General features: G+C 31.4%; 1 protein-coding gene across 11 annotated transcripts in view; it reads right to left on the bottom strand.

Annotated features, from left to right (window-relative positions):
* The window catches only part of MAGI2 (membrane associated guanylate kinase, WW and PDZ domain containing 2), a 1,604,868-nt gene that overhangs the window by 1,155,186 nt on the left and 422,739 nt on the right, over positions 1-26,943 (bottom strand). For all 11 annotated transcript variants that reach the window (XM_031940846.1, XM_031940849.1, XM_031940848.1 and 8 more), the window contains exon 2: positions 23,725-23,841. In XM_031940846.1, the coding sequence (XP_031796706.1) occupies positions 23,725-23,841 (117 nt within the window). The remainder of the gene's footprint in view (positions 1-23,724; positions 23,842-26,943) is intronic.

Here is a 26,943-nt window from a genome sequence, read left to right as displayed (position 1 = left end):
ATCAATTGGGGAATGACTTTTGTTTTTATGATTTTGAATCACTTCTACATGTATTTGAGAAATGAGGTCTTTATCAGAGATACTTGCTATAATTCCTATCCCCACCCCATTTCCTTGCAGTTTTGATTGCATTGGTTTTGTTTGTGCATTTAAAAAAATTATACAATCAAAATGATCTATTTTGCATTTTTAATACTCTTTGTGGTCCTAATGTTCCCTTATCTTAAATCTAATAGATAAACTATCCCAAGATCTCTAAATTTTGTTTTGATTATATATTATTCATTACATACAAGTCATGCAATCATTTTGAGTATGTCTTAGATGTCAGTCTATATCCACTTTTTGCCATACTGTTTTCCAGTCTTTCCAGAAGTTTTTGTCAAATAATGATTTTTTTTTGTTCCAGAATTTTAGACTTTTCATCTTATTATATACTTGAATATTATAGTTATTTACTACAATGCATTTTTACCAAATCTAATCCACTGATCTACCATTCTATTTCTTAATCAGTAGTAGATTATTTTGATAATTACCACTTTATAGATGCCTATCAGATGGAGAATGGATGAATACATTGTGGTGAAATAATGAACAAACTGATTTTAGAAAGACCTGGAAAAATTTACACAAACTGATGCTTAGTGAAACAAGCAGAATCAGGAAAACATTGTACATAGTAACAGCAAGATTTTGCTGTGATCAACTATGAAAGACTTGGTTCTTAGTGTTGCAGTGATCCAAGGCAATACCGATAAATTTTGGATATAAAACACCATCTACAACCACAAATATAACTATGTAGACTGGATGTAAATGCTATGTAACTTCATTTTTCTGGTTTTTTTTTTCCCTCTGTCATGGTGTTTTTCTCCTTTTGTTCTGATTTTTTTTTCCCAACATGAATGCACAAATGTGTTTTTAAAAAGTTAATATACATATATAACCAGAAAAAAAAAACAATATTTTTAAGAAAGATAATTACCACATAATACAGTTTGATATCTGGTATGTCTAAACTACCATTTTTTTTTACATTTTTCCTTTGATTCCCTTGATATCCATGAGCTTTTGTGATTCCAGATGAATTTTGTCACTATTTTCAAAAAAATAATTTTTGATAGTTTGATTGGCATAGCACTTAACAGATAAGGTAGAATTGTCATTTTTATTATATTGACTTGACCTACCCTTGCACAATTCATATTGTTTTCAATTGCTTAGATTTGACTTTATTTGTGTGAAAAATATTTTATAATTGTGTTCCTATTGTTCCTGGGCACTCTGAAGTACTTTATGTTGTCTATTTCTATTTAAATGGAATTTCTTTTTCTATCTCTTGCTCCTGAACTGTTTTGGTCATATAGGCCAAAGAAATACAAAAATATCTATAATGACTTATATTTTTATCCTGCATGCTAAAGTTGTTAATTATTTCACAGTCTCTAGAATATTTTAAGTATTATATCATATCATCTACAAAGATGTTTTGTTTCATAATTGCCTACTCAAAGTCCTTTTATTTATTTTTCTTCTTTTGCTTTAGCTAGCATTTATAATACAATATCAAATAATCTAAGTGTTAACAGTCATCCTTGCTTCACCCCTGATCTTTTTGGGAAGGCTTCCAGTTTATTCTCATTAAAGATAATGATTATTGATGGTTTTATATACACACTGTTCATCATTTTAAAAAGTGTTCCCTCTTTATCCTAAATTCTCTAGTGTTTTTTATAGGAATGGATTCTCTATTTTGTCAGGGATTTTTCTGCATTTATTAAGAATATCATATGATTATTATTGGTCTTTGTATTAATATGATCAATTATACTAATAGTATCCCTAATATTGAACTAACCCTACATTCCTGATATAAATCTCACATAATCATTGTATATGATCCTTTTGATATGTTGCTACGATCTTTTTGCTAGTAAGTTATTTAAAGTATTTTTTATCAATATTCATTATAGCAAGTGATCTATTGTTTTCTTTCCCTGTTTTGGTTCTTCCTGGTTTTGGTATCAGCCCCAAATTTTATCATGAAACAAATTTGATAGGCCTTCTTCATCTAATTTTTTCAAATAATTTATGTAGTATTAAAATTGATTATTCTTTAAATATTTGATAAGATTTGCCTGTGAATCCATGGTCCTGAGGATTTTTTCTAGGAAGTTCATTGATGGCTTGTTAAATTTCTTTACTAAATTATTTAGTTATTTGGGCATGCTATTTTCCTGATCTGTTAATCTGAGTAATTTATATATTTGCTGATATTCATCCATTTCATTCAGATTATCAATTTTATTGTCATAAAATTGGGTAAAATTGTTCCTAATAATTGTCTTAATTTCCCCTTCATTGCTAGTGGATTTATCCCTTTCATTTTTGATATTAATAATTTGATTTTCTTTTTTTACTTTTTAAAATCAAATTAACTAATGGGTAATTGATTTATTGGTTTAGTTTGATTTGGTTTTCACAAAAACAGCTTCTAGTCTCATTTATTAATTCAATGCTTTGTTATTTTTAATTTTATTAATCTCTCTTGATTTTCAGGATTTATAATCTGATGTTTAATTGGGGATTTTAATTTATTCATTTTCTAGTTTTCTTTTCTTTAGTTGCATACTCATTTTGCTGCTCTGTTTTTTCTATATTTTATTTATATAAACAAGTAGAGAGACAAAATTTCATCTAACCACAGACTTAGTTGCAACCATAAATTTTGGTATGTTGTTTCATTGTTGTCATTTTCTTTAATAGAATTATCAATTGTTGCTATTTGTTCTTTGGCCCACTTTTTTTTTTAAGGATTAGATTATTTAATTTACATTAATGTTTATCTTTCTTTCTACTACCTATTACTGAATGTAATTTTTATTACATTATGAACTGAAAAAGCATCTGCTTACTGTTTCTGCTGTTCTGATTTGGTTATGAGGTTTTTATGTGCTAATATATAGTCAATTTTTTTTTTCATAAGTGTCCTATTCTGCTGAGAAAAAGGTATTCCTTTTTTATTCCTATTCAATTTTTCTCCAGAGATCTATCACATCTAACTTTTCCCAGAATTTTATTTGACTGCTTAATCAGGGGTCCTCAAACTTGTTAAATAGGGGGCCAGTTCACTGTCCCTCAGACTGTTGGAGGGCCGGACTATAGTAAAAACAAAGACTTTGTGTTGTGGGCCTTTAAATAAAGAAACTTTATAACCCTGGGTGAGGGGGATAAATATCCTCTGCTGCCACCTCTAGCCCGCGGGCTGTAGTTTGAGGACCCCTGTAACTTATTATCTATTTATTTGTTATATTTATCCAGTTCTGAAAGGGAAAAGTTGAGGTCCCCCAAAATAGTATAATGTTATTATCTACTTTCTTCTTTATTTCATTCAATTTCTCTTTCAGAAGTTTAGATGATTGTAGATGCTATTTAGATTCTATACCATTTGACACCATGTTTAGTATTGATATGATGTTACCATCAATAGAACCTTTCACCAAGATATAGTTTATTTCTTTTAATTAGATTGGTTTTTGCTTTTTCTTCATTTGATATCATGCTACTCCTGCTTTCTGTTTTTTAGCTGAAACATAATAGATTTTGCTTTATTCCCTCACAGAATCATCTTTTGTATTTCTTTTTCCATTTGGCCAAACTACTGACTAGTTTTCATAATTCTTTGACATTACTCTCACTTCTTTTCCCAATTTTTCTTCTATTTTTTTGGTGTCATTTTAAAAAATCCTTTTAAGTTCTTTAAGGAATTCATTTTGTGCCTAAGACCAAATTATATTTTTCTTTCAGGTTTCACATGTACTCATTTTGACACTATTGTTCTTTTCTAAGTTTATGGCTTGATCTTCCCTAACACCATAATAACTTTTTATAGTCAACCTGTTTTATTCATTTTAGTTTTGTTTTCATTTTTTCTGTTTTTTTTTTGTGACTTGATATTTTATATGAGAATTTGGTTCCTGTATCCAGATCCTATACCAATCCTGTATCCAGAGTGAGTGACTCATTAGCCTACTTTGACATTTTCCCCTTGACCTTGCCTCACATTTCTTGAGTGTGTTTAAAGTCATATAATTTCTCTTATGAGTACTCCCTGAAAGATTCCCCAAATAAAAGGGCTTTTAGCAATCATCATATTTTTTTCTGCATAGCCCTTTCAGACCTATAAAGTCAGGAAGATATCTTGTGTCACACACACACACACACACACACACACACACACAAATCTTATTTGTGATAATTAGCATAGTTTTCAAAATTTTGAAAACAACTAAGAGATTCTATTTGGGCTGATTATTTTAGAGAATTAAATAACGTATACACTTATTTATGTGTATATAGCATTGATTTAATAAGGTACATCATCAGTGTTTCAAAACTTTTACCCTCAGAAACAGATTTAATTTGGTATCACAGCATGCCTAAAATCAGAAAAAAAATTTGAGTTCAAATATTGCCTCAAATATAAATTGGCTGTATGACTGTGGCCAAATCATTTAACCTGTCTTCCTCAGTTATTTCCATTATAAAATGAGGATATTAATAGGATTTATTTTACAGGATTACTGTGAGGAACCAATAAACAAATATTAATAAAACAGCACAGTATCTGGCACACAATAGGAATTTGATAAATATTGATTCCTTCCATTAAATTGAAAACAATGGTATACTTTGTGGCAATTAATTCCCATGCTATCCTCCCAAATCTCACCAAATATCCTTACCTTCTATAAGATTGTGGTTTTCATGACACATTTGTAGAAATTGCACATAGTTTAGTTCTATTAATACCACTAATAGATATCTTTAAACTAACTCTGACAGTTTCTCCATAACCTCCTACATTTAACCCAATGCTAAGTCCTATACATTGTATCTCCTTTGTATCTCATACCCATGTCTTCCTTTTCTCCTCTCCTTCTAACCAGCTCCCTTCAAAAAACAAAACAAAATACCAGATTAGTCTGCTAGGGACATCTCTAATTCCAATCAATCTTTCCACCCTCTCCTTTGTCCTGCAGCCTTATTCATGAATTACTTGGATCACATTCTCATTCTACTTATTTTCAATGATTTAAATTTTGATTAGTTCTTGATTAAAGTTTACATTTTTATTATAGCTTTTTATTTTTTCAAAATACATGCAAAGATAATTTTCAACATTCACCCTTGCCAAATCTTGTGCTTCATAATTTTATTCCTCTCTCTCTAATTCCCCTCTCCCCCAGATAGCAAGAAATCCAATATAAGTAAATATATACAATTCTTCTAAACATATTTCCATATGCTGTAGAAGAAAAAACAGATCAAAAAAGTGGAAAATGAGAGAACAAAACAAGCAAGCAAACAAACAACAAAAAGTGAGAATGGTATATTGTGATCCACATTCAGTCCCCATAGTCTTCTCTCTGGATGCAGACCTCTCTATCACAAGTCTATTGAAATTGGACTAAATCATCTTTTTGTTTAAAAAGATCAAGTCCATTACTGTTCATCATTTCATAATCTTGTTGTTGCTATATACAAAAGTTTATATTTCTTATCAGGAATATATGCCCTTTGTAATCTTGTCCATTCTACAATTCCAAGCATTTTTCACTTGAACTGCCTTAGTGTACTCTATGTTCTCATCAAAGTATCTCAGTGAGGTAATGAAAAAAACATTGAATGTGGAATAAACGGACTATGCTTCATTAAGATGTCCATCATATCCCTTTTTTAAATCTGATCTTTGATATAGAATTATACTTGTCTATGTGCTGTAAAATCATTTGCCCTTTTTTAGTCCTCTGTTCTGTTCCCTCTCTGTACTTCATTTATACTTCAATAGATTTTCCCCACTCTGACCAAAATAGATTACAAAAATGTAAAAGAAAATCTTTTGGTATTTATCCAAAATGCTCATATAGTAACAATCTATATTACTGATAAATCAAATCTGTAACATTTGTGGTTCCCAGTTGATATGAAGATCACATCTAAAAAAGTAATTGTAGAAAGAAGAAACTTTGACAGAATCCAAAGAAGAAAAAATAAAATATATACTAAAGCCAAGTGACAGAAAATCATTTGAAGAGTGACTATAGTTTAAGAAATGTGTGTAATTCTCTCTCTGTTTCAACTGACCAAGAATATGCCAACACTGATATGTGATTAAATCCCTCCATTTAAGATGATTCATAGTTTGCTCTATTTCAAGTGAAGTGTTCTTCAATGCATATAAAGTAAAACCTGACAATATCTGGTATTCTATCAATCTAGATCCTCAATTAACTGGAAATACTACACACATTAAATCGTTAATTGACATGACATCTATAAATTACCTTATAATAGAATATTTAAATTATATTCAGCATAATATATTAATAGCATATTTATCTAATCTTTTGAAATTCTTTTCTTTAGTAAGTATTCTGCACACCCGTTTTCTGCTTATATTCCAACTGAAACCCCTATGTGCCTAATAGATCTAAATCTAGAAGGGACCTCAGAGACAAAAGAGACCATCCAAATCAGCCTTCTCACTTTACAGATGAAAAAAACTGAGAAAAGACAGCTTAAGTAACACTAACTCCTGTAATATCATAATGTCATAGCAAAGGAGAGAAGAATTTGAACCCAGTTCTCTAGCTATAGTAATCTAATGTTAATAGAGGAGTTGCTCTGGTTGGGGAAAAGTGACCTGGCAATGAGGGTATTTTTAAAAATTATATCTTAATTCTGTGAACATTGCTACTTCAAATTCACTAATGTATGTCATTCTTTAGATTATCTATTCACTTAGAAATCTTATTTTCAAACCATGCCAAAAAATGTTTATATGTTTGAATATGAAAACAAAAGAATAATTTCATAGCAATAACCTCATTCATTGATTTTTCAATCAATTCAATCAATTTCTTAAGTCCCCTCTCATGGAGGAGGCTATATACAATTTCTAGCATGATATTAGTTAGGACTATTAGGATCAAATTGTGAAATATCTAAATAGCATTTGGAGTATAATCTGTGGCCAAAATAGATATTTTTCTCCATTCAAAACTATTGGGCAAATACTCATTGAAGTCAGCATTGAGATGTTGGTATTGCTATTAGGAGGAAAAGCAGAAGGGAAAGAAAAAGATGGAGGAGGAGGAAGAGGATGAGGAAGGGGAGGGAAAGAATAAGAGCAGGAGGAGGAGGGAGGAAAAGCAACATCAGCAGCAGCAGCAATAGCAGTAGCAGCACCAGCACCTAGATGGGACAGTGGATAGAAGATGGCCCTGAAGTCAGGAGGAATTGAGTTCAAATCTAACACAACACTTCCTAGCAGTGTGAACATGGGTAAGTAACTTAACTCCAATCACCTTGCCAATAAATAATAAATAAACGAATGAAATATTCAAAGTGTGCTACAAATATTATCTTATCTTATCTTAACAACATGAGGATCTAGGGACTATAAATATTCCCATTTTATAGATGAGGAAACCAAGGCATATGGAAGTTAAGTAACTTGCTTAGATGTTATGTGAGTTCCAGACTCTAGGTTTTGAATTCTATTCCTGTGCTGTCTAGTTGCCTCTAACCCATATTTCCATCTCTTGTTCACATATTTGTCTGTTTTCCCCACTACTTTTAAAAGTAACTAATAATGCTCTCAAAATCATATATTTAGAGATGGAAAGGTCCTTGGAAGCCACTTGGGCCAAGGTTAACACGTGAAGTAATCAATATGTGTGAGATTCAAACAAAGGTTCCCTCATTTCAAATTGAGTAGGTTTTCTACTGTGGCAACATGACTGCCAAACTTTTAGACCATGTATCTTTATGTGATTGACTAACATTTGTTGTTTAGTGATTATTAATGGGCTTCAGAAGATCTGACTTCAAATATGGCCTCAAACACTTAGCTATATAATCTCAAGTAAGCTTCTTCACTTCTCTCAGACTATTGTCCAAAATAATAATAACAATAATAACAATCAGATCTCTTAAAAGATGAGCAGGTTGCTCTCAGAAAAACCTGGGAAATCCTTCATGAACTCATATAAAGTGAAATGTTCAGTGTGCTGAATAAAAGCAATGTTATGGAATGATAGCTGCAAATGACTTTGCTATTCTCAGCAGTACAATGATCCACAACTACTCTGAAGAACTTATGATGAAAAATGCTATCCATAACAGAGAAAGAACTGATTGTTATCTGAATACAGATTGAAGCATACTCTCTCTTACTCTTTTACTTAATTTTTCTTGAGGGGTTTTAATTAGGGTAGGAGATCGATGTTTTCTTTCACACATGGCTTTTATGGAAATTTTTTGCATAACTCCACATATGCTTTCTTAATGAGGGCTAGGGGTAGGGAGAGAATCTGGAACTCAAAAGTTTTAAAAACAAATGTAAAAAAAATATTTTGAATATAACTTAGGAAAAATAAAAACATTAAATAGAATTAGATTATAAACAATTAAAGTCCTTGTATAATTAACTACCACAAAGATAAATAAATTGAGAATCTATGAAGACCTGACACAATTTTTTTCAAGGTAAATAATCCTTTATTTTGATGTTTTAGTGGTAACTAATAAGAAGCTGGAGACAGGTTGGGATAGCAAATACTACATTGGAAAAAATACAAAATTTAAAAATCAAAGAAGCAAAGTCTTGCAGATAATGGAGAAGCCTCATTATATGTATACACACACACACACACACACACACACATACATATCATGGATATTTCCTTTAAGCAAATCAAAAAGCGTTAGACATGGCAACCTCTAAATAGCACACACATAAATGAAAGTGAATATATTCTACCAAACATTTAAAGAACAATTGGCCCCAATGCTATATAAATTATTTGATAAAATAGGGAATGAAGGAGTCCTACCAAATTCCTTCTATGACACAGACATGGTACTGATACAAACCAGGTAGGCTGAAAACAGAGAAAGAAAATTATAGACCAATCTCCCTAATGAATATTGATGCTAAAATCTTAAATAAGATATTAGCAAAAAGACTACAGAAAATCATCTCCAAGATAATACACTATGATCAAGTAGGATTTATACCAGGAATGCAGGGCTGGTTCAATATTAGAAAAACTATCAATATAATTGGCCATGTTAATAACCAAATTAACAAAAACCATATGATCATCTCAATAGATGCAGAAAAAGCATTTGATAAAATCCAACATCCATTCCTATTAAAAACACTTGAGAGTATAGGAATAAATGGACTTTTCCTTAAAATAATCAGCAGCATCTATTTAAAACCATCAGTAAGCATCATATGTAACGGAGAAAAACTGCAACCATTCCCAATAAGATCTGGAGTGAAACAAGGTTGCCCACTATCACCGTTACTATTTAATATTGTATTAGAAACGCTAGCTATAGCAATAAGCTGAGAAAGAGATTAAAGGAATAAGAATAGGCAATGAGGAAGCCAAATTATCACTCTTTGCCGATGACATGATGGTATACTTAGAGAACCCCAGAGATTCTGCTAAAAAGTTATTAGAAATAATCCACAACTTTAGCAAAGTTGCTGGTTATAAAATAAACCCACATAAGTCATCAGCATTCTTATATATCACTAACAAAATCCAACAGTCAGAGTTACAAAGAGAAATTCCATTTAAAGTAACTACTGATAATATAAAATATTTAGGAATCTATCTGCCAAGGGAAAATCAGAAACTTTATGAGCAAAATTACAGACCACTTTTCACACAAATTAAGTCTGATCTAACCAATTGGAAAAATATTAAATGCTCTTGGATAGGGCGAGCAAATATAATAAAGATGACAATATTACCTAAACTAATCTATTTATTTAGCGCTATACCAATCAGACTCCCAAAAAACTATTTTAATGACCTAGAAAAAATAACAACAAAGTTAATATGGAAAAACAAAAGGTCAAGAATTTCAAGGGAATTAATGAAAAAAAAATCAAATGATGGTGGCTTAGCTGTACCAGATCTAAAATTATATTATAGAGCAGCAGTTACCAAAACTATTTGGTATTGGCTAAGGAATAGATTAGTTGATCAGTGGAATAGATTAGGTTCAAGGGATAAAACAGTCAACAAATATAGCAACCTAGTCTTTGACAAACCCAAAGATCCCAGCTTTTGGGATAAGAACTTACTGTTTGATAAAAATTGCTGGGAAAATTGGAAACTAATATGGCAGAAACTAGGCATTGATCCATACTTAACGCCGTACACCAAGATAAGGTCAAAATGGGTTCATGACCTAGGCATAAAGAATGAAATTATTAATAAATTAGAGGAACATAGGATAGTTTACCTCTCAGACCTGTGGAAGGGGAAGGTCTTTATGACCAAAGCAGAACTAGAGATCATTACTGATCACAAAATAGAAAATTTCGATTATACCAAACTGAAAAGTTTTTGTACAAACAAAACTAATGCAGACAAGATTAGAAGGGAAGCAATAAACTGGGAAAATATTTTTACAGTCAAAGGTTCTGATAAAGGCCTCATTTCCAAAATATATAGAGAATTAACTCTAATTTATAAAAAATCAAGCCATTCTCCAATTGAAAAATGGTCAAAGGATATGAACAGACAATTCTCAGATGAAGAAATTGAAACTATTTCTAGTCATATGAAAAGATGCTCCAAGTCATTATTAATCAGAGAAATGCAAATTAAGACAACTCTAAGATACCACTACACACCTGTCAGATTGGCTAAGATGACAGGAAAAAATAATGATGATTGTTGGAGGGGATGCGGGAAAACTGGGACATTGATGCATTGTTGGTGGAGTTGTGAACGAATCCAACCATTTTGGAGAGTAGTTTGGAACTATGCTCAAAAAGTTATCAAACTGTGCATACCCTTTGATCCAGCAGTGTTACTACTGGGATTATATCCCAAAGAGATTATAAAGAAGGGAAAGGGACCTGTATGTGCACGAATGTTTGTGGCAGCCCTTTTTGTAGTGGCTAGAAACTGGAAACTGAATGGATGTCCATCAGTTGGAGAATGGCTGAATAAATTGTGGTATATGAAAATTATGGAATATTACTGTTCTGTAAGAAATGACCAACAGGATGATTTCAGAAAGGCCTGGAGAGACTTACACGAACTGATGCTGAGTGAAATGAGCAGGACCAGGAGATCATTATATACTTCAACAACAATACTATATGATGACCAGTTCTGATGGATCAGGCCATCCTCAGCAACGAGATCAACCAAATCATTTCTAATGGAGCAGTAATGAACTGAACTAGCTATGCCCAGAAAAAGAACTCTGGGAGATGACTAAAAACCATTACATTGAATTCCCAATCCCTATATTTATGCACACCTGCATTTTTGATTTCCTTCACAAGCTAATTGTACAATATTTCAGAGTCTGATTCTTTTTCTACAGCAAAATAACGTTTTGGTCAGGTATACTTATTGTGTATCTAATTTATATTTTAATATATTTAACAGCTACTGGTCATCCTGCCATCTAGGGGAGGGGGTGGGGGGGGTAAGAGGTGAAAAATTGGAACAAGAGGTTTGGCAATTGTTAATGCTGTAAAGTTACCCATGTATATATCCTGTAAATAAAAGGCTATTAAATAAAAAAAAAAGAAAGTGAATATATTCATTTATATCTAAACAGAGAGGAAAAACATATTACAGATATATCAGTTATGTCAGAATCGGCTTTCTCTGAGCTGTCATATCACTGAATGTTTAGAGCAAAAGTCAAAGTAAATAGCAAGTTAAAAGTCAGGATAAAGATCAGAAGACACAATGTGCAATTTCAAAGGTGCTAACCTAGCCTGATTTTATTGTATTCCCAATTTTTCTCCATCCCCAAATGAACAAAAATAAACATGAAGCCATCACCATTTCTTAGAAAAGTATAACTGTTCCAAAAGAATAGATAAAATTAGATTGCCAAAGAAGTAGTATGGAAGTCATCTTGGTCAGTAGACATTTTCTTTCTTTGCCAAGTGAAAGTAAGTAGCAGCCAAGGTCATATTAGTTAAAAGCACACACACACACACACACACACGTACACATAAAGGCAATTTTTAGTATTAGCTTTTTATAAGATTTTCAGGTTCAAAATTGTGTCTTCTATTCTTAAAAGGGTAAGCAATTTGATATGGTGTATATTTGCTAGCATCTAAAACATTTCCATATTATTCACAGTTTTGAAAAAAGAAACAGATTATAAAAACAAAATAAAAAAAAGATTAAAATAAGTGAAAACATACGCTTCAATCTGCATTGAGTTCATCAGTTCTTTCATTGGATGTGGACAGCCATTTTTCTTAATGAGTCCTTTGTGCTTGTCTTAAGTCATCATGTTGATGAAAAGACCCAAGTTATTCATAGTTGATTATTATACAATGTTGCTGATACTGTGTATAATGTTTGCTTGGTTCTGCTCATTTTTCTTTTTATCTATTCTTAGAAGTCTTTGCAGGTTATTTTCCTGAAATCTTTCTGTTCCGCACTTCTTTGAGTAATAGTATTTCATTATAAACAAGCACAGCTTATCTAACCATTCCCTAATTTTCCCATCAATTTCCAAAATTTTGGCACATGAAAAGAGCCAGTATAAATATTTTTGCATAGTAGATCCTTTTCTTTTTTTCATGGTCACTTTGGGTTATAGACATAGTATTGCTACTGCTGGGTCAGAGATACAGTTCAGTTGTCCTGAATATACTTCCAATATACTTGGATATACTTCCAAAATGTTCTCCAGCATGTTCCCATCTTCCAACCATCCTAAACCTTAGCATTTTTCTTTCTTTCTTTTTTTTTTGGTTAAATTAGCCAAACTGATAGATGTGAGGTAGTACATTACAGTTTTAATTTTCAGGTCTCTAATAAAAAGTGATTTAGAGCCCTATACATAGTTTTGATTTCTTCATTTGAAAACTACTTGTTTATATGCTTTAACAATTTATTAATTGGGGAAAAACTTTTATTCTTCTCAGTTTGACTCAGTTCACTATTTAATTGAGAAATGAGGCTTTAATTGGAGATAGTTGCTGTGAAGATTGTTCCCCAGCTTCTTCTTTCTTTCTAATCTTCATTGCATTGTTTTTTTCACAAAATAAGATTTTTTATTTTAATATAATCAAAATGATTCATTTTACATCTTATAATGCTCTCTCTCTTTTGGTTGTTGATAGTTTTCCAAATATTGAGCCAAACTTGAATTCCTGGCATAAATCCAATTTACTCATTGTTTGTGATCCTTGCGTGATATATTGCTTTAATTGCATTAATGATATTTTGTTCAAAATTTTTTCCTTCAATATTTACTAGAGAAATTGATTTATAATTTTCTTTCTTTTTTTTTCTGTTTTAAGCCTTCCTGGTATTGGTATCAATACCATATTTTTTCATAAAAGGAATTTGGAAGAATTTCACCTATTTTTCTAAACAGTTTATATAGACTTGAAATTAATTGTTCTTTGAATGTTTGGTAGAATTCACTTGTGAACCCACTTGGCATGGGGTTATTTTTTTTTTTCCTTAGGAAGTTGATTGAAGACTTGTTCAATTTCTTTTACTAAAACTAAAATTGCGATTGTTTAGGCATTCTATTTCCTGATCTATTAATCTGGGTCATTTATATTTTCATACTTATTCATTGATTACACTCAGATTATTGGATTTATTGGCACATAATTGGGCAAACTATTTTCTAATGATTGCTTTAATTTCTTCTTCATTGGTGGTAATTTCATCCTTTTCAACCTTTTCATTTTTGATAATGGATATTTAGTTTTCTTTTTCTTTTTTTAAATATTATTTTATCTTATTTTTTTCTTATAAAACCAGCTCCTAGATTGATTTATTAGACAGTTCTTTTTCTTTCAATTTCTTTATTCTTACAGGATTTCTAATTTGGGGCTCAATTGAATATTTTCATTTGTTCTTTGGAATGCTGAAGATTCCTATTTATCTGGGACTACAGTGAAGCTGAAACATTTGATGGTTCTCAGGGCTGAAATCTGCTGTTCTCCTGATTATAATAAGTCATATGGTAGTTCCTAGTGTTGGTGTTTGCCTGCTCCATCACATTGGGATTCACGATTTCCTGCTCTTTTTCAAAGGTGGATTTTGCTGCTGCTTTGTTGGAATGCTTCCTATTCTGGACAGTGATCCCTTTTATCTGATGGGTGCAGACCTTTCCTGACAATCTCCCAACTTTCTTGAGCTCAAAAATTGTTTTGCTCTAACTCTTTTACTGGTTCTGCTGTTCCATGATTTGTTTTGGGGTGCTATTTTATAGTTTTTTTCAGAGTGAATAAGGGAGAGTTATGATAGTTCATTACTTATTCTGCCATCTTGACTCCAAGAAGTCTTATCATATAAATTTGTTTTTAACAATTTATCAAAGATGATGAAAGGCTGAATATTGCTAGATCTCACAATGAAAAACAGATACGAGAGCACCTGGGGTGAGATTCTAAGGCAAAACATCTCTAGAACATTTAAAAGAAATGAAAAAGGAGAGGAAAAACAAAATCAATCAAATTGGGCTGCATTTCTAATGTTATTATTCAGTTGTTTCAATCTTAGCCAACTTTCCATGATGCCATTTATTTGAATTCAGATGACTGAATATAAATAGCTATTGTTTTTGTTTTGAATATAAATCCTTAGGGTTTTCTCTTCTCAGATTAATTTCTATTTTTTTTTTGACTAGGTAAAGGAAATCATTCTTTGCTTCATTTTTACCTTGCCTTAATCACTGGATGGGCTTTGTGTCAAATAAATTGAGACCTGGGAAAAACTTAAGATTAAAAAGGCCAAAACCTCCCACTGCATCTGGACTCATGTCTATTCTTCCTGACCTATACCTTGACATTGGACCTAGATGATTCTTGAGGAGACAGTAAGGCTGTAACTCTAAACAATCCTTCCTCCCTTAAATCTAACTCATTTGAAGGTCATGGCATCTCCTTCCTTATGTAAAGAACAAAGGACAAACAACAACAATATGCAAATCTTGTGAAATCTATAATATTTAGAATAATATTTTTAAATTTCCAGAAAAATGCAAGGGATTATATTTTAAATCATTTAGATTGAAATACAGTTATCGATGTATTTGTAAAAAAAGTTCATGGATCTCTTGTTACAAAGCCATCTAAAGAAAATATAGTTTAAGACTTTACCTTCTTTCCTTATAAATGAATGAATGAATGAATATGTCACCAATATTGTGGAACTGCTCTTTTCTTCAAGAGTTTCTAAGCTCATGGATGGTGAGTAAACAGTTACATACACTATTTCTTTCATTGCACTTGGAAATGCATTGATGGCAATTAGGTTCTCTCTCACTATTTCATTCCTTATATTGTATCACAATTATAAGAAAGAAAGAACAGAAGAAGTAAGAGAGGAAGGAAGGAAGAGAGAAATGAAGGAGGAGAGGAAGGAAGGAAAGAAGAAAGGAAGGAGAAAAGGAAAGAAGAAAGGAAGGAGGGAGAGAAAGAGGAAGGGAGGGAGGGAGGAACGAAGGAAGAGAGTCTTTTATAAAGGACTAAAATCTGTCAAAGGGAGGATGTCATGACTATCAAAGTATATATTTCCTTAGCTTAAACCTTCCTTCTCTTAAACCATGTTTTCCATAGAGTAGCTGATTAATAAATGTATATTGAATTGAATTTATCCCTTATAATACTCCAAAATTATGCTAATTTTAGGTCCTTTAATATGTAGACATGACCCATCTTAATCAATATTATTTATTAAAAAGCCATATTTTAGACATATTTTTGGATTTTTCTCTATTTTATATGAATTCACTTTCCATTCATAGTCTTATTGATTTTACCTTTTGTCCACCCTTCATTATTATTTCTTCTGGTTTCAAATGTTTACAATACCATTCTGCAAAACAATTTTGCCAGCTGTCAAAATGTAGATATGAAAAGGAAAATTCTCAACATTTGCAGAATTTTTTATTTTTGAAGATTTAGGAGAGGGCACTGTCATCTTTTACCATTTTTTTTTGGTGAAAAAAAGGAAAAACTTACACAATTCTATTTTCCTGCAACTCTTACCTGCCTTAATTTGGATTTTAATAACCAGCAAACATAGACATTGCTAAACATATATAATTGAATGGCACCAACTACTATGTTCAGATACTTGGAAAACAGTGTTATAAATGATGATCTTATCCTACTTTAACAAGGACTAGTCACTGTAAACAGTCCTTATGAATACTTATAAAATGCTCAGCTGATAGAATTTTCAAATGAATTTTGGAAAATGAACAAATACTCTGAAAGTGGTTATAGTCTACCAATCACATCATGAAAAACCACTTTTTGATTAACTGTGAATTAGGATATATTTAAAAAGGTACTAGTTAGTCACGGTCTTGTCCTTGGTCTGTACTGTGCCCCCTTTCCACTCCTCAGATTGATTCATTTAAATGAGGAGATAAGGATTAAAGTTTTGGTAGGATAAAAGTTTTTAGCCCTTTATGTTACCATCAGGTTTGCCAAGGTGTGCCCCACAAGTATATGGCCCTGGTGTGTCAATTCTTTCTAATTTTAAGTAGAAGACATCCAAGAGAACTATGACTTCATGATGTTTAAAACATCAGGAAATTGTGCTAAAAAAAGATTTAGGAGTGGAGTTTATTTTGGATTTTTTTTCTTAGCCAGCCAGTTTATCATTAAGGTCTCAGTGGAATGTCTGCAGGACCCTGGTAAAATAGTCATTCAGATGATATGATATATTTGAATATTAAGATGATGGGGAAGATTCTGGTAGAATACTGTTATGTCTGAGCCCTAGTCTTCTCAGAAACAGAGGTAGAATAGAATAAAATATAACCCAGATTTTGGCAGGGAATATATATATATATTTCATTTCTTATTATGTCTTTTAAGGAAAATCCCCTTGTAAAGTCAATTATATATATATTCATTAAATGTTAGTGGTGTTCTAATCAATATCAGTTAAAAATAGAAGATCACCAATATAGGGGACCAATTTCATAATAATCCCCAAAGTCTCAGAGATCCTTTCAAAATTTTGACAGATTGTACTCTTCCACACACTGAGACAATGAGATCAGCAAACCTAAACTTTTCCATGATCAATTTTAACTCTTTATGCTTCTGAATAACAATTCAATTATCCTTATATACTGATTATTTTGTAAATTTTGAATCAGAATTACTTGAAATAAAATCACATAAATTTACCTTTCATTTTTATAATCTAAATATATTTCTAGTGTAAAGGTCTTGTACTATTTTGAAAGACAATTATGCAATTGTACAATTCAATATAATAAAATAATCTAGTTGATATTCTAATATAGTTTTATCTATAAACCAGATTTAAACTGTTTGAAATAGCTATATAGCTATATAGCTAGAGATAGATAAGAAGTATAGCTTATATATGGCTATATTTTTTTATGGAAATATGGATAAATGGATAGGTTGTAGATATTTCTCTTTTCTAGATAAACTTATAGGGTAACTGTTAAGATGTACCTCAGTTTCAAAGAACATATTTTGGAGTAAGAGGGGACCTAACAGAATGGATTTTCTTCATACTTCTATTTTACCTTTCCATTCTCTAAATTAATTTCTTACCATTGTATTCTTATTTTACAAGCATACAAATGTCACCCTGTTCTCTATCTCATTTGAGGTCTTACCCTTGATTCATATTACATTTTTCCTGGGATCTAAGGTAAATGGGGTATCTGAATTTTCCTTATCAGTAGAGAGAAAAATGTTCTCCAAGTTTTTCTTCATTTCCAAATTAAAAACTAAATGATTCTAACTCCTGAGATTGTTTGCAGGAGATCTGCATATTCTTCACATTAAAACTAACTATATGTCATGTGTCAATTATATAGATATTTGTATAAGGAGATTTTATATAGTTGATTAGTTGATTTTGGCTTTGGTGGTTGAGTTGAAACCTAACAGAAATAGTTTGATGGGGATTTAAAAGAGAATTATTATAATTTCCTCCTCCCCTGTAAAGTTCCTGATGAGGAGAAGATATTCCATTAAGTACCTTTATTTTTATTGGACATATACTAATTCTGTATGCATACCATTGAATGATATTGTGGCTTCATTCAAAGAAATTTTTTCCTATAAAGCACTACACAGGTTTAGAAATCTTTTTACATAGAATCACAAGTAAAATAGCTTTTGAGATGAATAATTTGTTCTTATATCTCATCCTGAATCCAGAATACTAAGTGGTATGATAAGAAGTACTGCAGCAAGTAGTTATGAGAACTTAACTACTATGTCATAGCAAAAAGGCAGAAATGACATGATAGCCACTATTTAGTGTCCTTTGTTATAAGAAAGGGAATAACATTACTATATTCCTGAATACATTAATTAGAAGACATACAATTGAAATTAAATTTTTGATCCCATCTGTTACTGTTAAAAATATACATCAATATATAGTTAGCCATTTTGAGGGGAAATTAATGTTTTAACATTGAAACACTGGAAAATATAAAACTAAATAATTTCTGATGTTTAATTTTAATATAATTGATTATATTTCTAGATAGTTTATATTTAAATATATCTGATATTAGCCCTTTTTTTTATGACATTGTAAATAAATCTTTGAATCAATAAATACTTACTGAGCCTCTACTATGTCCCAGGCATTGACAATACAAAGAAAAGCAAATGATTGTCCCGGGGTTCAAGAAGCTCAAAATCTAATAGGAGATCACACACACACACACACACACACACACACACACACACAGACACACACAAAATAAGGAGGGTATTTATTGTAGGGTTATGATGAACTATTCAGCCTGAAGGAAAATATAGAGACATATGCCTTGAGTTAGTTCCTTAAATGGAGAATCTAAAAGATCTCCTATGTATCCTTTTGAAATTTTTCAAGAAAGGGAAGAAAGAAAACTTAGAGCAGTGGTTACTGAAGAGATGTGAATTTTAGATGTGAACTGACCTTTCAGGAGGAGTTTCTAGGGAACATGATGAAGTCCAAGGCGTTATATGGTGGGAAATGATATCATGTAAGCATTAGACATTAAGGTTAAATATGCTGCAATAATACTGGTAAAGCATTTATTATGTTGGCACAGAGGAGTGTTATATAATTGCTTATGCCTTTCCTCCCCTTCCTTAGAATTATGAGAAATCTCTTTGGATATGATATCAAATTGGCAAAGGGAAATTATATGCAAACTAACTAGGATTTTATGGATCTAGACTGATTCATTCTTCCTGTGGCTCTCTGTTGTTATACCAAGTTACTTCTTTTCCCGTGATTTTAATTCTATGAAAAATAATATGTATTCTAGTCATTGGTCTTAATGACTCAAGTGAACCAATTTGTAAATATTTGGGGATAACATAAAGGACTGATCCATAATAGTAATCCAGTGATTTAAAGCTTAACACAAAGTGATTTTTATTTGTATTTAGCTTGAGGTGCAGGAACTTGGTTTAAAGAAAATAATAACTATATTTCAGTAATTGATTTCCTTAGTATATACCTATATGCCTTAACCTATATGTTTAATAATATTTAGATAAGGGATTTATAGGCTTCACTACCATGCCAGTGAAACTTCTTTCATATAGACAAAAAAAGGATGAATGAGGTTTAATGGAAAGAAACAAGGGACAGTTAGTAGATTACAAAGCTTTCTTAATACCTAGTAAAGACTACGAATAAACAAAATTTGAGGGATTTCAGAAGTGAATCTAGGAGGAAAGATAAAAATCATTTAGAATCCCCTACTCCAGAAGATTTACATGCTCCCATTGCATATCTAAAAGCACGGAAAATTTAATCCAAGAAGCCAATATCTTATATACCGAGAAGAATGAAAATGGTGGGATTAATATTATAAATGGGTATCTTAATGTAGAAAGAAAAACAATGCACATATTTTTTGGTAGTTCTTGCTATTTCAGAATACTTGTATTCATTGGGCTTAAATACCTTTATGCAAAGAGATTTAAGACATTATGCTAACGATCCTATCATAAAATTCTATTTTGACTCACAAAAAGCTGTTTATTTTATTCTTATATTTATTTTCCTTTTTATGCCATTTTACCATTTTTTTTTTTTTTTTTTGAGAAACAGTATGCCATAATGAATGAATCTTAACCTAGAAGCAGGAAGAAATGTGTTCATTTCCTGTTTTGGAAGCATACCTAATCACCCTAAGTATGTCATTTAATCTCTTAATTGCCATGGGTATCTTTCTAAGACTAAGATGAATTCATAGAGCATATTTCTTTTACTTTGCCAGCAAAATGAAAGATACAGCAATACATACACATACATATATATGTATACACACACACACACACACACACACACACACACACACATATATCCATTATATCTGAGCACTAGAAAATTAATTGACTTATTTAGAAGCTATCACAAGATTAATGTTAATTACCTGGATATTTAATTAAGCCTGCCTGATTCCCCTCTTTGCTTTTACAATGAGGACAAGTATGTCTCAGTGTCAATTTCTTATCTACTTCCTTCAGCTTTTAAATAAAATAAAGTGCCAGTCCTTTCTTCGTACTTCAGATCTCCTTTCTTTCATGTCACAAAAGATAAATTCTTACAGCAGCACTGACAACATCACAGTTTTGAAAATGCATCCATCCGTTACCTTATAAATAGTACAGTCACTCACTTTAATCCATCTTCTTCTGCCCATCACTCTAATGTCAAACTTAAAAAATGAACTTTCAAAGTTGAGCTTTCCTCCACTTCCAGCAAAAAAGAAACCTCAGGAATCCAAAAATGGACGTTCCCCCCATTATAACAAATGTATACACTCTATATCATAAATTGTCAATCATAATGCATTTTATTTTGTAATCCCCCCATTATAACAAATGTATACACTCTATATCATAAATTGTCAATCATAATGCATTTTATTTTGTAATGCTTAATATTGTTGATCTGGCAATTGAGTTTTGATGAACATTTAATAGCATCTACAACCATGTCCCTCCTCTTTAATTGAAGAACCCATGTGAAATTTCAATTCTGACTTGCATAACTTTATGCTTAAAACATTTCAACACAAGAGACATTTTACAGAGTCCTAGAGGCTAGAATGATCCTTTCCATTGCCCCTTGTTATATTTTATGTTTTTTTTTTGTATCTCATATCAACAGTATCAAAATCATTACTTAACTCAGTTGAGTGTAATTTAAGGAAGAAAGAACTTGATGAGGATTTTTAGACAGAACAGTTTTTTGTTTTGTTTTGTTTTTGTAGAAGAATGCTAAAACAACTAGTGACAAATATTATTTGCTATCTGTTAGATATCTGGGTCAAAGGGATTACCACTTGTGTCAAAGGAAACATCAGATTTTTAAGTGAAGTGAGGAAGATTCATCTTAGCATCTGCCCTTCTAGCTAGGAGTAACTACACACATAAATATACACACATGTATGTATTTAATATATTAACAAATCCTCTAGTCAGCCAAAATGGAGAGTTGTCCAACAAAATTTTTCAGTTTTAGTTGTTACATATACAAGCAGAAGACATATGCCTATATTCATTGATTTTAAAACAGGTAATATTTTTGAAAACATCCAATTTCTAATTATTTCCAAATTCATTTTCCTTTTAAATAAATATTCTATATTCTCTTTAGAAGAATACCACATATACCTCAAAGTGATTTATTTAGGATAAAATACTTAGTAATTCTGAAGATTGTGTTTGTGTGTAGATTATACCCTCATATATGATACTTAAAAAAAATCTGATTCATGAAAATATTAGGTTCAGAATTATCTTAGATACTACATTGGGGATCACAATTCATTTAGCCACAACCACCCTATTGACCACAAAAATGAAGTTCTAAACATACTTTTCTATACACATTCAACTCTTCAAAAGAGGCACTTAATCTTTTTTGAGTCTGAAGAATGTGTGAGGGTAAAGAAGAATTATAGTCTACATTGAATAAATTAAATTTGCTAGGAGTTTACAATGTGAGTAGACAAGACTATGGTTTATGTCAAGAGAAACAATGGTTACAAAATCACATTCATATTTAATCATTGGCTTTCAAATGTTATCTTTCAATCACTTTTTTCCTATCTTCCTTTTTTCCTTCCTTTCTTTCTCCTTTTCCTCCTCTTTTGTACACATAGGGAATTGAATCCTTACCTAAAGGTCCTTTGCTCAAAGGAATATAAATTTTTATCACTGAAACCTAGCAAGACATCTTAGGGTTTGTGGGATAGATTTATTTTTATGGACCAAAGCACTCTGGTTCTCACTGATTGGCCAACAATGATTTTCAAACCTCACTTGGTCATTGTTTGAATTCTGATGGCTGAGTTAGTGTGAATAGCTATTATTCTGATTTTGGCTAGAAACTCTGAGAGTCTTCCCCTCTTAAATAGATTTTATTTCTTTGACTGTTTAAAAGGGGTCAGTCTCATGAAGTCCTGGGTCACTAGGGTTGGCAGAGAAAGCCTCATATACTGATAAGATTACACCCTGAGGAAAGCAGGGAAGATCACTGATAGGGATCAGTTCACCCTTATAATTGATCCCTATCACTGATCTTCCCTGCTTGCCCCCTGTGGAGGTTTTTATAGGTCCACTTTGCTGTGTCCAGTCAAAAACCCAAGTTATGTCAACCTTTGGGGTTAAATTTCTTCTATAAATCTATCCATGGCCCATCCCATCTTTGCCAAATCACTTTTGGGGTTATACTGCTCTAGTACCACATGGTAATTTTTCTCAACTCCTCTCCCGTATCTCATGGTGTCTTTCTCCTTTTTATAGCTAACTAACTCTTTCAGGGTGCTAAACTCATCTAGGATTAAGTTAATAGCATATTCCTATCTCATGGAGTATTTCCTTTCTCTTGGTTAATTGTTCCACTAGGGAACTTGATCTTTTCATTTTTAATTATTAAAATCAATTTCCTTGCTAACTACACATTCTCCAAATGATATTGCATATTTACCCATTACTGGTGTCTATTATATCTCTTCATTTTGTTTGTAACCTTTTCTCATAAATAAGCCTACCTTTTGCCAAAGAGAATGGCCATCATGAATTCATGACATGATTGAATCCCAACATTTGATGCCAATTGATCTCCCAAAACATCACATATTTGCGTCATTTTTAACTAGCCTTAATCACTGAATGGGTGTTGCCCCAGACAAACTGAAACCTGGAAAAAAACATTTTAGCTTAAAAAGGCCAAGGTCTCCTATTGCATCTGGAGCCATATCCAGTTCTCCTATTGGATCTACTGGACTCAGATGACTCTGAAGGAGAGAGTGAGGCTAGTGACTTTACCTAGGCCTCCTTCACTTAAATTCAATTCACTTGAAAATCATGACATCTCCATCCTGATCTTATTGTCCTCTTTGAGAATAAAGAATAAACAAAAATTTTATCCTTCTAGCTCAAATTATCAAATCAAACCAACAAAACATGAAAACCAACATTTCCTTTTAATTCTGCCTTCCATTCAATGGATACTTATACTGTGTTTTTTAGCCTCGCGTATCTCTTTTCCAAAAATGTTCATAGATAGATATAGAGCAATAGATAGACAGAGAGATAAATAATAAATCCATCAATCAACATATAGATACTTAAACCATCCTACTCACAGGGCACTGTGCGGAGATAGAGGTTATCTCGAATAATCTGTTGAAGCTCATGATCCACTGATCCCTTCTGAAATCGTAAGTTGAGGTAATGGCGAAGATCCTTATCCACAATTCCTCCTGAAATATGACATTTTCTTAATGATGGAAATGGAATATAGAAAAAAAAGTATTTTCAAAAATCCTTGACCCTACCTTGAAAATAATTTGCACCATTTATAATTTTTATAATGTTATTTATAAAAATAATCATTCCGAACTTTTTAAAAAAGCATAAAATAAGCATAGAGAAATGCAGGAGAATCTGCTCTACAATTTAACCATTAATAAAAGTCCATTTAGGATAAGTTGTTAAAACCTACATAGAATTACTTAAATATTTTCATAGCTTACTTAGATGAAAATATTTCAGACACAAAACCACAAAAAGGACAGTACACCCACTTCTTTATAATTTAAAGTTCAAAAATAAATTGCCTATATTTAAATTTTTATGATATCTATTTATAACTCAAGATTCGGTTTTAAACATTTAGCTTGAATTCCAATGTTATTTTTATTTTGGCTTTCAGAAATAAAAATAATTTAAAATATATATTCTATTATAATCTATTGAAAAAGTATTCTGGTTAAAGGAACAGGGATCTTAGACTTAAGGATTTTATACTGGTGAAATCAGATTTTCTTTGGTTTCTTCATTTTAAAAACAGTTTGATTTTTACATATTTGCAAAAGATAGATATATGTTAGAAAAGCCTTAATTTTCTGCACAAATTTGGTGAATATGAAAATTACTGAAATGTCAACAATCCTAAAAAAATAAACATCATTGGTAAACATATACAATTACTAAAACTTTGCTAATCAAATCTTGTCTGAAAGTCTCTAATTTGATGTTTTAGATATAACTTATAAGTACCTAACAAAACAAAATATAGTTTATCTTAACAGATTGAGAATTGGTCTTGAAGCTAAGAAGCCTTTAAGTCCCAGCTATGACACATATTTTCTGCATATCTCTGGGAAAGTCACATGATGTAGTGCTTTAGGCAAATCTCTAAGATTAGGATGGTGCAAAGGAAATTCTGATCTAAACTGATAGAGGGAATTTCCTCACTCAATTTTATATATTAAAAGAAATCATAGACACATTCTGGTTCTCTGTAACAAAAGGAATATACAAGTAATCAAACATAATTATTTTAATTCAATACATATTCCATACATTTATTCATATTACTCAATTTCTTACAAAAATTAATGCTGATTATTAATCTAATATCACAAACATCCAATGAGTAAAATCAGAATTGGTGAGATTTTTGGGGGGGAAACTTTTAGGAGGAACATGGAGCAAAAGAGAGTTAAATATCAGAATTCATAAAATGATGAAGACATTCCATTATATTAAATAAGTTTTTCAAGATCATTGCTACAATAAAAGCTCTGAAAGTTTAGAAGGTAAAACATAGGGATATTAGATAGACTAATCATTGATAAACAATTGAACTGGGCTGAAATACCTAAGAGAAAGCAATTGTAATTAGAAGGAAGTGCAAAAAAACCCACAAAAACCAAAAACAAAAAAACAAAAAAAAAAAAAAAAAAAAAAAGGATAATAAGTTTAAATCCTTTAAAATAATCATAATTGGTCTATGGATAGCATCTAAAGTGAAATATGCCCTACTATAAACTTATTAAAAATTATTCTATGAACAGGTCCATATAATTTGCAAACAGTTGTTTAATCAAATGCATTTAAAACAAGAGAAATAAGTGATATTAACAAGTTATGTAGTCACCTTGCTAGCATTAAAAAAAACAATTAAAACTTAAAACCATTTATTTGTATCTGCCTGTTAATTGTCATAGATCAACAGGTAATTACCTCCGAAATCCCCTATCAAATTATTGTCTCCAAATAGAAAGTATATACAAACTTGAGCAAATACTCTTAAAATTATTAAATAATCCACATAAAATGGAAACATAATAATAGGAAACAAATAAGTTACTCTCCATTTGCATAAATATATCCTGGACTCACATTATAAACCTTTATTTTTTTTTAACTTAACATGAAAAGCAATAGTAACAAATAGTTACTTAATTCATTCATCTTTAATGAAGTTAAAGAAACTGAGTATTCTTGAAAGCTGCCAGGGGAAAAACCTAACAAGTAGTCATCTTTGATCACCTCCAGGTGCTCTGCCTTCCACACATTTCTGATTTGCATTCTGAAACATTGAACTCACTACCTGAGAAGCAAGTTTTCTTCTACTGGTATCTTGGTATAGAAACAGACTTTGTCCATCCTTGCTAATTCATCATAGAATCTGAGTCTAAAGGAAAGGCAGTTTGCAAGTCCATTTTGCCTGAAATTAAAATCAGCTGGCCTTGATTCTTTAACTACAAGAATCAAAAATTCCCCAGCTTTAATTTCCCTTTTTCTTCTCCCTTTTTTCCCCTCTGAAAAAGTCAACATACACAATGATGGAAATGATTTTCGGCAGCCTGAGAAAATACCAGCTTTAAAACAACAGATGTAATCTGCCACCTGACATAAACTAGAATCACTCACCTTCTGGGAATAGCACTGATAAAAACACATTTAGTAAGCTACACAGAGTTCTGCTGCTTTAAAACTACATTTTCTACTGCATATGCATTGACGCTCCCCTTTCAAATATTCTAAGTAGATGAAAAGAACAATCCTTGATTTTCCTCTCTTATAAATTTAATTGACTAGAAACATATCTGTTTCAGGTAAAATGATCTATAGACTTCCCCACAGATTCAAGAAGACTGTCATTAGCAAGAAACTCCTGAGTTAAAACAACCACCTGCATTCATTAAATTGATTTGATACAAATTATAATGCACTACTGCAAATTATCAGTTATTCTTTGAAAGACATTTCCCACGTTCTATTATGCACATATAATATCATGATTTGAAGTTCATCGCAAACTCTTAGCAAAGCATGGCAAGGATTATTCATTCTATGTACCTATACCCATATTTTTTTCTCCTTATTTGGAAATTCAAGTCAGCTGAGGGGGGAAGCTTGTGGGGTAAGAAATTGATGAGAGGAGATGATAAATGTAATCCATGCTTCTAGTCATCCATGCTTGTCACTGAACCACATCATTATCTCTTCCCCCAAACACTTGTCCTAATATAAAAATTTGTCATCTGAAGCTTTTTGAAAAGGATATAGTT

The sequence above is a fragment of the Sarcophilus harrisii genome, chromosome 5 (assembly GCF_902635505.1).
Source record: "Sarcophilus harrisii chromosome 5, mSarHar1.11, whole genome shotgun sequence".
In the NCBI taxonomy this organism is placed as follows: Eukaryota; Metazoa; Chordata; class Mammalia; order Dasyuromorphia; family Dasyuridae; genus Sarcophilus; species Sarcophilus harrisii.
This window is presented reverse-complemented; position numbering and strand designations above follow the sequence as displayed.